The 12,701-nt window shown below is 41.1% G+C and overlaps 1 protein-coding gene across 1 annotated transcript in view; it reads right to left on the bottom strand.

Annotated features, from left to right (window-relative positions):
- The window catches only part of KCND2 (potassium voltage-gated channel subfamily D member 2), a 490,950-nt gene extending 481,160 nt beyond the window's left edge, over positions 1–9,790 (bottom strand). Inside the window, exon 1 of the mRNA XM_045495417.1 lies at positions 7,494–9,790. Within this exon, the coding sequence (XP_045351373.1) occupies positions 7,494–8,608 (1,115 nt within the window). The 5' untranslated portion in view covers positions 8,609–9,790. The remainder of the gene's footprint in view (positions 1–7,493) is intronic.
- Between the last annotated feature and the right edge of the window lie 2,911 nt (positions 9,791–12,701).

The following is a 12,701-nucleotide window of genomic DNA, read 5'->3' as shown; positions in this document are numbered from 1 at the left end:
CAAGTAGTAAGTGATCAACAAAAGTCTATTAAATTGAAACCAACTCTATGAGTCATATTTTGATTTCCTGAGAGTATATGCTACTGGTAAACCTTTGGGTTTCCAAAAGCACTATTATTGTTATTCTTAAAAGCAAAGGGAATGAGGAAGATGGCAGAATCATGCCCACATGAGAGCAAAAAGACAAGACCTTTCACTTTTTAGAACAAAACCTTCCCATTCTATTTGACATTATTTCAACAGTCATCCTACTCTTTCAATGTTATTTTTTCTCATTAGCAACTTCTGATAATTCACTGCCTATTCTCCCCACACTTTTTATAATTCAGATCTTCTTTACATAACAGACATGTCAAAATTCCCAATGCAAAATGCAGCCCACCATGCCAGAATGTGGATCCACATATATGTGTACATTTTACATACCCGCCTTTTAATCGCTTCAGATAGGAACTTCTCTCTGATAGACTACATTTATTGTGTATTGTGTATGTCAGTTATAAATAACACTTCACTATTTTTAAACATTTCCATTTTATGCATTAATGAGTGGGCTTAGATAAAGAAAAAAAGGGCCAGCTCATGTTTACTGGGGGAACTGAGGTTGAAAGAGAAGGCAGTAAGTACATTTCTGTGCTGATTCATTTGCATTATAAGATATCTCCATATGCTTCCCAGAGGATTTTCAATTTACCAGCCTTTACCAGAAAGCACACTGATTAAGGAAATAACCATCGACAGCCATTAATTCTAACTTTTGAAGAAAATCAGTTACAGATCAAAGAGTGGAAGAGTCTCATAGCCCTCCCAAGTCCAAAAAGAAAAATAAAAGAGGCAGATTATAGTACAAAGACAAAATGTTCAAATAATAAATTCCAGTTTTCCCTAACATTGAACAAAGCGAAAGATTACATTAGTAGATGATGGCTGATGTCAAGATGGCACTGTTCCAAAACGAAGGAGCTCTCCATGGTGTGCAGGTATCACCTCACACCATGATTCTGCAAAGCCTTAATGTAGATTTTTCTACATTTAGACACTGCACTAATAGGTAATAAGTCCCCAAAAGGTATGGACCCATACTAAATGCCTTTCAATCTGGTTAGGAAGGCAAGACGTAGAACTGTAACATATATAAAATAACATTACTAATGTCAAATGTAGTTCCAACTATAGATGGTATAGGCATGGGAGGTCGAGAAGGCTTCATGGAGAAAATCACTGTAAAGACTGGTTCTCAAAGGAGAAAACTAAAGGGTAAAAATTCCAATGGAATCTACTGAAGCGAGAAGCAGTGTCAATGTGCAGAGAAATGTAGAGATGCTATTGCAGTACTGGGTTTCTTTTCAATACCACACTATATCCCACATTGCCAAAACTAGCTGCTGAAGCCAGTGGTAGAACAATGGTGATACACACACACACACACACACACACATATGTAATCAGAAAACAGTATAAGACATATGGAGAATGGGGGGGGGGAGTAAAATCATTATTATAGCTCTGAAGGATAAATAATACTTCCTTCTCAGTGAATATTCTTTTTACCATTCCTGCTCTTTCAATGAAATAGAAGTTAAATTGTATAGTTTTAACAACTCGCAGGTCAACTCTTTTTAGGTAATTCAAGCAAAATAATTGATTTATTTTCTTCTTTATTAGGCCAGGTAAAATACTTACCACCATATAGTTTGCTTCCAAATGGCCTAAGAGTTCACTGAACAGGAACACATGGTTTTGTTATGTCAACTGGGCACCATCATGCTAAAACCCAGTACTATGTAAATAAATGCAGGACTAACAGTGATGCTGAGAAATGTACTGTGAGTCACAGAGAGCGGAACTAGGAGAGAAATAAAGAGAAAGTTTATTCCTTTTCTTAGTCTGTAGTATCAGCAGTAATCTCCAGGTAGCTATTATTACATATTCCTAGATAATGTTTTATGGTCTTGAGAGAAAAAAAAAAAAAAAAGAGTGAAAAATGAAATAAAAAAAATGCTGCTGCTAATTGTGTAACTATCAGTAAGCCCCCAAAAGTCTTACATGTAGAAAATGATGGACTGTAAATGAGTAACAGCTAAGTTTCTTTCCACCAGAAGTTTAGAAATTAGGTAATAAGACATTTGAAGTTCATTAACTCATTTTCAAAGATGAGTATTGGAACATGACATCAGAATTAAATGAAGTAACTCTACAAATAAAATAAGACCAAGCTAATCTGTAGTCTAAAGGGAAATCCTGAGAGGATAAAAAGTATCCGTATCATAACACACCCACTGAAAATTAGAACACAATCCCACTCTAGTATGCTGTGCTGATAGAACACATATTATCTCTTCCTGACATACCTCTGTTTGGCAACCAAGTAAATACTTGTAAAAAAGAAAAGGAAAAATGCTAGGTAAATACACACGTTTAAAAGATACACCTGTATGTCATGTCAAATACTGTCTATATTTAAATGATGACTAAAACAAAATAAAGACAGTTAAAGTTTGGTGACCTTAATGCTAAAAGAAGAATACATATTACATGTCTACATTTCTTTAAAAGTTCATTTTCAACTCCCAACAATTAACACACTCTATAAAGAATTTAATAAAAATATATATCATGGTATGCTAAAATAAAAATGGATGTTACCCATAGTATGGCTCTTTCATTTGAAAGAGAAATATTTGGTATTTCCCACATTGTAAAGATATTTGATTAACATGCTAGCAATATTTTGGGCAGAAGCTGGTGCAGGGGAAAATAATTCTACCCATTTTTAGTAATAACTGCGTAAATGAAAAGTTTCTATCTATTTAAATAATTCTGCAAGATATACTCCCAACGTTCCCCAAAGCTATGTAGTCAGGATAGTGATGGCTAGCAGGAAAATATTTAAAAGCTCCTTCTTCTTTTTAATCATGTATACTTAACAACATATATGTGTTATGTAAGGTATATGTTCTATATTATATGATATATAAAATGTAATACTTTTAATATATTTATATATTGTATTTGACATATATAACACATTTGTATGTACATAAAATATAACATATGTGGCATATTTCTATATATAATCCCTCTCCAATCATGCCACTCCAAAAAGAGGATACACAGATACTGACACAGTGTTAGGAAAACTGCAGTGAAAAAAACTATTTTGCTTCTTTGTTTCACAAAACAGCAATTTAGTAAACCTATTGAAATTGAAATATTATAGTGCTAGTTTTTTTAGAGTTATAAATGGACAACTACACTAAGTTTTCTGGGAGCACAGATGTAATTCTACCATATTTGTCTCTGATGACAGCACCCTTCTTGTTTTCCTAGATTGGTTCAGAAATCAGAATATAATTTATGTAGTTAAAATCATAAAGTTGCATGTTAAACAAAAACTTTACAGAAATGCCATGTAGTAGCTTTCTTTCCCAAGTGAAAACTTTGATAAAAGCAACTTTGTTTTAAAATTAAAGAAGTGGTGGACCACAGAAATTAAGAAATAAGAAATTTCTCAAGTTCTTAAGTTTTATGTCATGAGTAATACAATGTTTTTTTTTTTTTTTTTTATTAAATGTATTCATTATTTGAGAGAGAGCGAGCGAGAGAACGCGTGCACACGCAGGGGGAGGGCAGAAGGAGAGAGGGAGAAAGAGAATCCCAAGCAGCCTCCCCCAGCGCGGGGCTGGATCTCACTGAGATCATACCCTGAGCTAAAATCAAGTCACACGCTTAACTGACTGAGCCACCCAGGTGCCCCACAATCTGTTTAAAAACAAGGGTCTAAGTGGTTAGTGATCGTGACCAAAAATGCAGGTGTTGCTACCATATAAGCTCCTCAGATTATTTAATGTGCCACCTGGTACCACTTCTAACTCACAAGTCATGAACCTGAGGTTCAATAAATGGTACACTGATGCTGGACCTTGTTAAATATTGTTTTTACAAAATCTTTTTTGATCACTGATAAACATTTGAAAATTTCCTAAACTTGGTACCATTTGAGTACTACCACCTGGAAGAAACACCACTACTGGATGCTATCTGCCAAGGGTCATTAGGACAAAAGAGGAGTTCCAGGTTCTTTTTCTCCCAAGGCTGTTTAAGGCAGCAATTAGAGTTTACGTTATGGAAAGGAGGGAGGTGGGGGGAGTAAAAGGGCACTGAGGGCCAGTGAAGGCCTATGAATATGCTCCGTAGGAAAAGATGAAGTGAAAAAACAGATACACTTGACCACTCAATCTAAACACTTTTCTAAAAATTCTTTCTGATACTCTTTCTTTCACTGATTTTTTTAAATTGTGCTTTTAATGTTTGTTACTTTAATAGGAAATGGGTAGGCTTAAAATTATACTTCAAAGCATTAATTTTCGCAGCAAATAATTGGTTATATAAAAGCATGGTTAAGTTATGGTATAGTGATATATTTGAGATTTCAGGGAGCATAAGAATGATTCGATGAACACACAACAGTTCTAAGACAGACCCACTCATTTCTTCAGCCCAAAACCGAACTGAAATTGTTTCAAAGGACCTGAGAAGTAGATAATTCTGTCAGTCCTAAATTACAAAGGTCTTGCCTTTACTTCTCATGTAGATAATGTTTATATGAGCTAGGTTTTCGATAACCACTGTTTAGGATTCCGTTTTCACTTCTATTATCATTAATTGATGAATATTAGCTCCATCAAAAATAACAGCCAAGTAAAAAGAGTTCAGAAAATGTAAGGGGAAATTCTTGGTCATCTATCAGACACAGCTTGATCTTAACTCAGACTACTGCATATTCTCCAGAAAGTTTATACCTAACACTTCAGCCTGTAAGTATAAAACTAGAGTGAAAAAATAAATTCAGACAATGGCTTTTGCTGAATATTTTCTGTTCTTAAATAAAGCTGTTGAATCACAATGCAACCAAAGACACCAAACAGGCAGGATTTAAAACAAAATCTATTTCTCCAGGAAAATAAAATACATTATAAATATGTTTTGATGAGAAACTGAAGACATCTTTCTAAGAAGCTTTCTATATCATAAAGCATATACTTTCTTAAATGTTCATACACATTTTTCAATACATGGATTGTATTTTGATTGCATCCACATTTCTACATCTTAAAAGTATGACTGCTATATTTCATCAGGATCATTAACTTAATTTCTTGAAAATTAAAATTTTCAACTTCAGTGAAACTTAAGTCTTAAAAGTAACTTCCATTTTGCTTCCAAGTTTTGAGAAAGTATATATAATTAATTCTTCTAATCTACTTACATACAGAACATATGAACTAATAAATCCATGTCATAGATTTGACTCGGGCATTATGATTCAATTTCCTAAATGATTTCAAAAATATGCTTATAAGTATTTTATTTATATAATAAAGAAAATGTCATTAATGGTTAAAAACTTCCTCTTTTTTCCCCTGAATTTAATAAAAATAAACTTCAAAAAAAAAGTCATTTCAGGAAACAAATTTTAAAATAATAGTAACTTCTCATGTCTAGAACTTATAGCAAGATGAATTAGCATCTCATCAATATCCATTATAATAATACCGATATTCAACCATACACAGTATATGGTATTAAAATGATTCACTGATACTTCATGAAAAACACTACCATAGACACCAAGTTTTATATATATATGCATATATATGTATATATATATGTGTGTGTGTGTGTGTGTGTATATATATGTATATATATGTAACCTTTTAATGTTTCTTTAATTTCCTCTTAAAACAGAATTCTCTTTTTATTCACATACATTTCTGATTTGACGTCCTGATAGTGATTTGCACTATCCAATTGTCCTTAACAAAGATTTCAAATGATAAAAAGACAATAAGCCCCCAAACCACACATATATATATAATTCTCTTTGATAAGAAATAAGCACCTTCACTGCTAAGGTATTCTGTTATCACCTTCAAAATTTGTCACAAAACTACCAACACGATAAAAAGGACATAGAAGCAGTAGGATATGGATTTTCACTGATTCATTTTTCTAGTGCACCAGCAGTCTTAAAAAATATGTGAGACAAATCAAAATCATACTATGGTATTTTAGCTTAGTATAAATTCTTAATTAACTTCACCAGAAATTCTTCACATATAAGATATTCCATTAGTTGGCCATATGACAACATGAGACTTTCTGCTGAACACAATATGGCTAATAAAATTAAGTTGACTTTAACCACATGGTCATTTAAAGAAGACAATTAGATTAGCCAGACACAAAACTTAAAAAAGCAGCCTTGGGAATAACTTTTTTCCTACAGCCATTACCAAAGCCTTATTGAACTGATTAACTATGCAAGAAAAGCAGCAAAGAAAAGCTGAAGAAAGGGCACTAACATCACTACTTGGCTTACCTAAGAACTCATAAAAGTAAAAGACTCTAACCATTTTATTTTATTAGGTCCTGTAATATATAAATTCTGCTACTTTTCTGCAGCTTGATTAACATTAATCATTTCATACTTTTCCTTTTTTGTACCATCTAAAGAAACCTTAATTCTAGCTTCATATTTCTTTAAAAAAAAACACATTAATTTGGAATATGCCCATTGGGTTGCAAAACACCATTATCCCCAAATAAAAGAACACACAGAAGAATTCTAGAAGGAAATTACAATGCACAAAATTCTATAATACGATCAGCCCCTGATGACCATCAATCTCACCAGATAGTGTTCTACCTTCTAAGTATATTTAATGGTCATAGGCCCATTGCCTGATGGGATCTGTAGTTTCTAAAAACTGTGTGAGTGATAGTTACTGACTTTTTTCTAAAACTATGAACTTATAGTGTAAGATATGTTGCAAATATCATTCTACTTCATTTTGTAGGGTTGATCAGTTTCAGCCCTGATATTCTAAAACCGCATAACCTATCATCCAAAATGAAAATGCATGTATATGAATATGTATGTATATATATTACAAAATCCTTGGGTAATGATATGTATAATCTGTGTTTTACAATGTTGTAAAATAAGAATTATGGTTCTTAGAAGGAAAATGCATGCCAAAAGTATCTATTTATATGAAAATAATACTTCAAATATACATGAAAACTTTTCATTTGAATACACTGGAACTCTCTCTAGGCACTTCAATATATATTATGCATATTCATACCTTTACTGGGCACCAATTTTGTGTTTTTCACTGTCATATCTTTATGTATTGATATATATAATATTATCCTTCCCTATATTCAGGAATTCTAAAATTTCTTGTGTATTTATCACCTTCAGGCATCCATACTCAACACCGGCCAGCAAATCCCTAAATGACTTCAATCTCTGTATCATACCCATTTCGTGGATAAAGAGTTACTCAGAGCCACTTGGATAATGCTTTCCTAAACCCACTTAGAAAAGAGAAAAAAGCACTTCCTCTTAACTGTAGAACCTTACTGGGTCCACGATCACCTCACAGATATCCAACCTCCACCCCATTTCCCTTGACGGCACCTACCCTAGTGTTGTCATGGTGACGATGGTATACCAGAAGGCAGCAGGGATGCTGGTGAACTTGCTGGCCGAAGACCCCTTCTCTGCGTAGAACATGACTGTAGCAAAAATGATGATAGCCATGGTGAGCGAGAAGAGCAAGAAGCCCAATTCTGAGGCACAGCTCTTCAGCGTGTACCCCAGGATGCGCAGGCCTTGAGAGTGGCGGGAAAACTTAAAGATCCGGAAGACCCGGAAGACCCGGAGCGTGACAAAGGCTCCGCTGACATCCTCATTGTCTGTCATCACCAGCCCAATGTAGTAAGGCAGGATGGCCACCACGTCGATGATGCTCATGACACTACGCACAAAACGGTAACGACTGGGTGCCGCGGCCAGGCGAAGCAAGTACTCAACTGTGAAGATCATGACGCAGGCTGTATCCAAGCAAAAGAAGGCCACCGCATACCGCTCCCCGCAAGGCAGTTCTTTAATGTGCCCGGGACTAGAGCCGCAGGGCACTGTCTCTACCACGTTAGCGATGACTGAGACGGCAATGAAGAAGCCTGTCACGTAGTAGAACACCAGGGCCATTGTGCTGGTGTGGGGGTTCTCAAACGCCCGCCACACCCTCTGCCGGGCGGTCATAGTGGGCAGCGCGCTCTCTCCCGTGTTGTCGGTATCGGCGTCGTCCTGCAGACGCTCCGCGTTCTCCCGCCTGCGATCCTTGTACTCCTCGTAACAGCAGTCCCCGATAATCTCCGGGATGAGGCCAAAGAAGGCCAGTTCCTCATCATACGCAGAGATGCACTCATGGCGAGGGTAGTGCAGCTTCCCGGTGCGGTAGAAATTCAAGATATGGCGGAAGATGTCTGGGTCACGGTCAAAAAAGTACTGCTGCGTTTCCGGGTGGTAGAAAAAGTCCCTCTCCGAACTGCCCAGCAGAGTGTCCGGGTAGCGTTCCAGGGTGTCCTGCCACGTCTGGAAACGAGTGCCACTCACATTGAGCACAATCAGGGCATCTTGGGTCCTTTTTCTCTCCTGCCTTGGGGGAGCCGGCATGGGCCCCGAGGCCACGGGCATCCAGCCAATGGCTGCTGCCCTAGCAAAGGGCAGCCACGCGGCCACACCCGCCGCCATGGTTCCTTGAAGCGGAGGCACGAAGGGCGATCAGGCTTCTACAGCGGGTCACAGTCGCCACACTCACTCGCTTCCTGCCGTCGAACCCAATACTGAGAGCTGCGGTCTGGAGGTATCACTCCTACTCCAAGGCGAGGCTCCTGGTGAAGTCACAGTTCTCGGAAAGGTAAGTTTCCCTCCAACGCAGGGATTTGTAAGAAGAAAAAATATGTGTATATATACAACGTCCTTACAATCACACCCAGCAGAACCTCACCAGATCTCTTCCAGCAGCTGGGCCAGGCCACCCCTGGCACGAATAAGTACACAGGTGACTTTAGACGCAGCAATTTCTTCAGACAGGTGTCTGATTTCCCCCCTGACACAGTCCGGCTAATGTAGGGCCAGTACGCGTCGTGCAGGACAGAGAAAACGAGGGACAGTCACTCAGTGGTGTTCTCCTGATGAATTCGAGAACCCTACCACCTTCCCTTGCAGCTCTTCCAAACCTCCCCTTTCCAAGTGGCCCTTCCCGCCAAAGGAGTCTCAGAAAGGCGACCTGTTGTTGTAGCTTCCGAGATGCGGTCACAGCCGCTGCCCCATATCTCTTTGGGAGTCCGGTGGCCGCCTCCACTCCTCGGGCCGTATTTGCAGAGATGGAGGTGCTGTGGCGGTGGGCACGGTGGAGGGCGTGAAGACAGATCCGCCTCCCCCTCGTCTGCAAGCACCCCTTGTATCTGCCAAAAGCGTTCGCCCAATGGCCCCTTCACTCTCTTTTCAAGTTCAGCCCAGGTGCAGTGTGACAGTCACAGAAGCCGGGAGCTGGCAGCCGCCGCCGCCGCGGCGGCAGCAGCAGCAGCAGCAGCACCTGCCTCCGCGCAGAACGCGCCTCGCTCGCGGTACATACCTGGCAAAGTGCGCGCCGGGGCTGAGTTGCATAGAGACTTTCTCCTCGCCGTGCACCCGGAAAGGGAAAAGCCGAGAAAGCAGCTCCCGAGCAGCCGAATCCGATGCGCCCAGAGGGCATAAATAAAGCTCAAGCGAGCTCTTCTTCCCCTTCCCCCATTCCTCTGTGCTTCCCTCCTCCTTTTCACCTTCCAAAAGCCAGGCGCAGGCGAGCCGAGCAGCAGCAACAAGTTCAAAAGGTGCGGGGGAGGCGAGAACGGAGGGGACTCGCTCCTGCCAACTTACTGCGCCGCCGCGGTCGCCGGGGCCCGAGCGGGGCGGTGCGGGGCTGCGAGGCTGCGGGGCTGCGGGGCGGCCGGGCGGGCGGCGGCGGCGGCGGCGGCGGCGGCGCGGCGGGGCCGGAGCCGGGGCCGGGGCCGGGGCCGGGGCCGGGGCCAGCGAGGGCAATCGCCGGAGCTCAGAGGCAGGAGGCGCTCGACAGCGCGGGGGCGCGGGAGGGCGGCTGGCTGCTTCCCCGCCAGTGGGTGGTCCTGCATCTCCCCCGGCTCCCCGCGCCGCTCTGCTCGTGCGATCAATAAATAAGGAGAAAATAAATAAATAACCGCGCGCACGCCCCGCCACGCAGGTTATGAAAGGCGTCTCCTGCCTTTCCCTCGGCTTGACCTTTCTCCGCCCCCGCCCCCTCCGGCTCCTCTCGCTCCACCCCAGCCACCCACCAGCCCCGGCGCAAAATGTCACCGAGGGAGAGCATCCAGGTGGATCTGCCGGGGAGGAGAGCAGCCTGGATGAACAAAGGGAAGCTTCACGCGCTCGGCTGCGGTGGTTTGGTTGAGGAGAGGAGGAAGGGGACCGGTGCCTTGCTTCTGCCTCCCTGGGACTCGGTTCACGGCGAGCGTGGGAAAAAAAGGAAAAAAAAAAAAAAAAAAAAAAAGAGAGAGAGAGAGAGAGAAGGTGGGAAGGAGGGTGAGCGGAGCGGAACGCGCAGGAATTGGTTGTCTTCTGGGGGCTACTGGGTAGCAAGACCTGCAGAGCCCCGCGGCGGAATTTTTTAAGTGTTTTTCCCTCTTTCTTTCTCTTTTTATTTGTTCAAACCAGATGTGAACGTTGCAGGAGCTAATATGTCATCTGTCCAACTTGCTGAAAAGTCAGACAGTCTCCTCGCTCTAGGTCTTGCCACAACTCCTTTTCCCGTCCTTTGAGAATGACAGGAAGGATTTAGAATCCTTTTCTAAATGTCAGCGTCAAGGGGCGTGAGGCTCTGTGAGTGTGCGTCCCCTTCCTTCTCTCTGCGCATCTCTGCGCATCTCAAAAATGGTTAAAGCAGTGAAAGGTGTCCGTGTGATGGCTAAATGATGGGGTGAGAGACTAGGAAATTGTCGCGGCCAACCGTTTTGTTTTTCGTGTACCCCGCCCCCCCCCCTCCCCGCGTCATTAGGAATATTTCTTAAAACCAAACCTATACCACTTAAAACCACTAGATGGCGGGAATGGAGAGAAGTTAAATCTACACCTAAGGTTCAGATGCTTTGTAAAGGTGAAGGATCAAAATGAAGTGACCCAGCAGAAGAGCAGATCACAAAAACATCCTCAATCCCCCACTCTTTTAGTCCACCTTTTTTTAGTATTTATATGAGATATACTACTCAGGTTTGAGTCTGTATTTCCATGGCTATGGGAAGATGTGGAGAGTCCCCTGTTGAAATACCTTTGAAAATTAAACTTAGATTACTGAATAACAGTGATTAAATAAAGGCCCTTAGAAATAGTGAGGTTTTATCTATACTGATTAGGGGAGAAGTCTAATTTTTACCTAAAAGTTACATTTTCAAGGCTTACTTTGTTCCTAGTTTGTAAAGTAAGAGGACTGTGATGTATAGTCTTGAATTGACTTTAAAGACTTAGAGTTCTTAGGGATGATGTGTTAACCTTAAAAATCTGAAATGGAATACCTCAAAGAAAAGATATTAACAAGAAATAGAGGATACAGAAACTTACCAGAGAAGGAGAAAAACAAACCTAATGTGCAGGGGTTTTTGTTTGTTTGCTTTTTTCTTGTACAGATGGAAAGGTATTTTTGTTTACTTATTTACTGGTATAGAGGTTTAGGGAATCCCATGTTAGTAGTTAATGAAGTCAGAGCCAACGCCCCATGAAAGTTTGGAAACACAGAACTGAAAACACCTGCTGTTTATCTGTTTGTATTAGTTGCAGTGAAAGATGCTTGTTAACAAATCTGTATAGCCTGCATACACGAAAAAAAATGTTCACTGGAAAATAAAAAGGAGGGCACTACTTAACAATTACTATAAGAAAATTAACCCCGTTCTAATCCAGACAATAAGGTACAAGCATGACAGGTGTCTCTAGAGAATGAAGAGCTACGAATATTCAATTGATGCCAAACTGGCATGACCTCCCATAGAGATGGGGCAGGTGAACTAAACAGAGCCTTTAAAACTTCCCAGCAGGAAAGTGAACACTTGCAAATATAGATGTATAACTTTACAAAAACCCCTTAATAAGTAAGAATATAAAACCTGCAACTTCTTTTTTTTTTTTTTTTTTAAACGTAGTTTTCATGCCCAGCATGGAGCCGAAGCCAGGGCTTCAGCTCATGACCTGGAGACCAAGATCCAAGCAGAGATTAAGAGAAACTTAACAAACTGAGCCACCCAGGTGCTCCTAATATCTACAATTTTTAAGAAGACTTTGAGATCTACTCTCCCCCACTCTCCACAAGCTTCTTGATACAGTAGAAAGAATGTGGCCTTAGAAGATAAACACATGGTGCACCTGGGTGGCTCAGTCGGGTTGAGCGGTCCGGCTTCAGCTCAGGTCATGATCTCGCGGTCTGTGAGTTCGAGCCCCGCGTTGGGCTCTGTGCTGACAGCTCAGAGACTGGAGCCTGTTTCGGATTCTGCGGCTGCCTATCTCTCTCTGCTCCTCCCCCACTCGTGCTCTGTCTCTCTCTCTCTCAAAAATAAAAACATTAAAAAAAAAAGATAAACACATCTTGGGCGCCTGGGTGGCTCATTTGGGTAAGCATCCAACTTCCACTCAGGTCATGGTCTCATGGTTCATGGGTTTGGGCCCACATGGGGCTTTGCACTGACAGCTCAGAGCCTGTAGCCTACTTCAGATTCTGTGCCCCCTCCTCTCTCTGCCCCTCCTCCACTCACACTCTGTTTCTCTCTCTCTCTCTCTCTCC

Source organism: Leopardus geoffroyi, chromosome A2 (genome assembly GCF_018350155.1).
Source record: "Leopardus geoffroyi isolate Oge1 chromosome A2, O.geoffroyi_Oge1_pat1.0, whole genome shotgun sequence".
In the NCBI taxonomy this organism is placed as follows: Eukaryota; Metazoa; Chordata; class Mammalia; order Carnivora; family Felidae; genus Leopardus; species Leopardus geoffroyi.
This window is presented reverse-complemented; position numbering and strand designations above follow the sequence as displayed.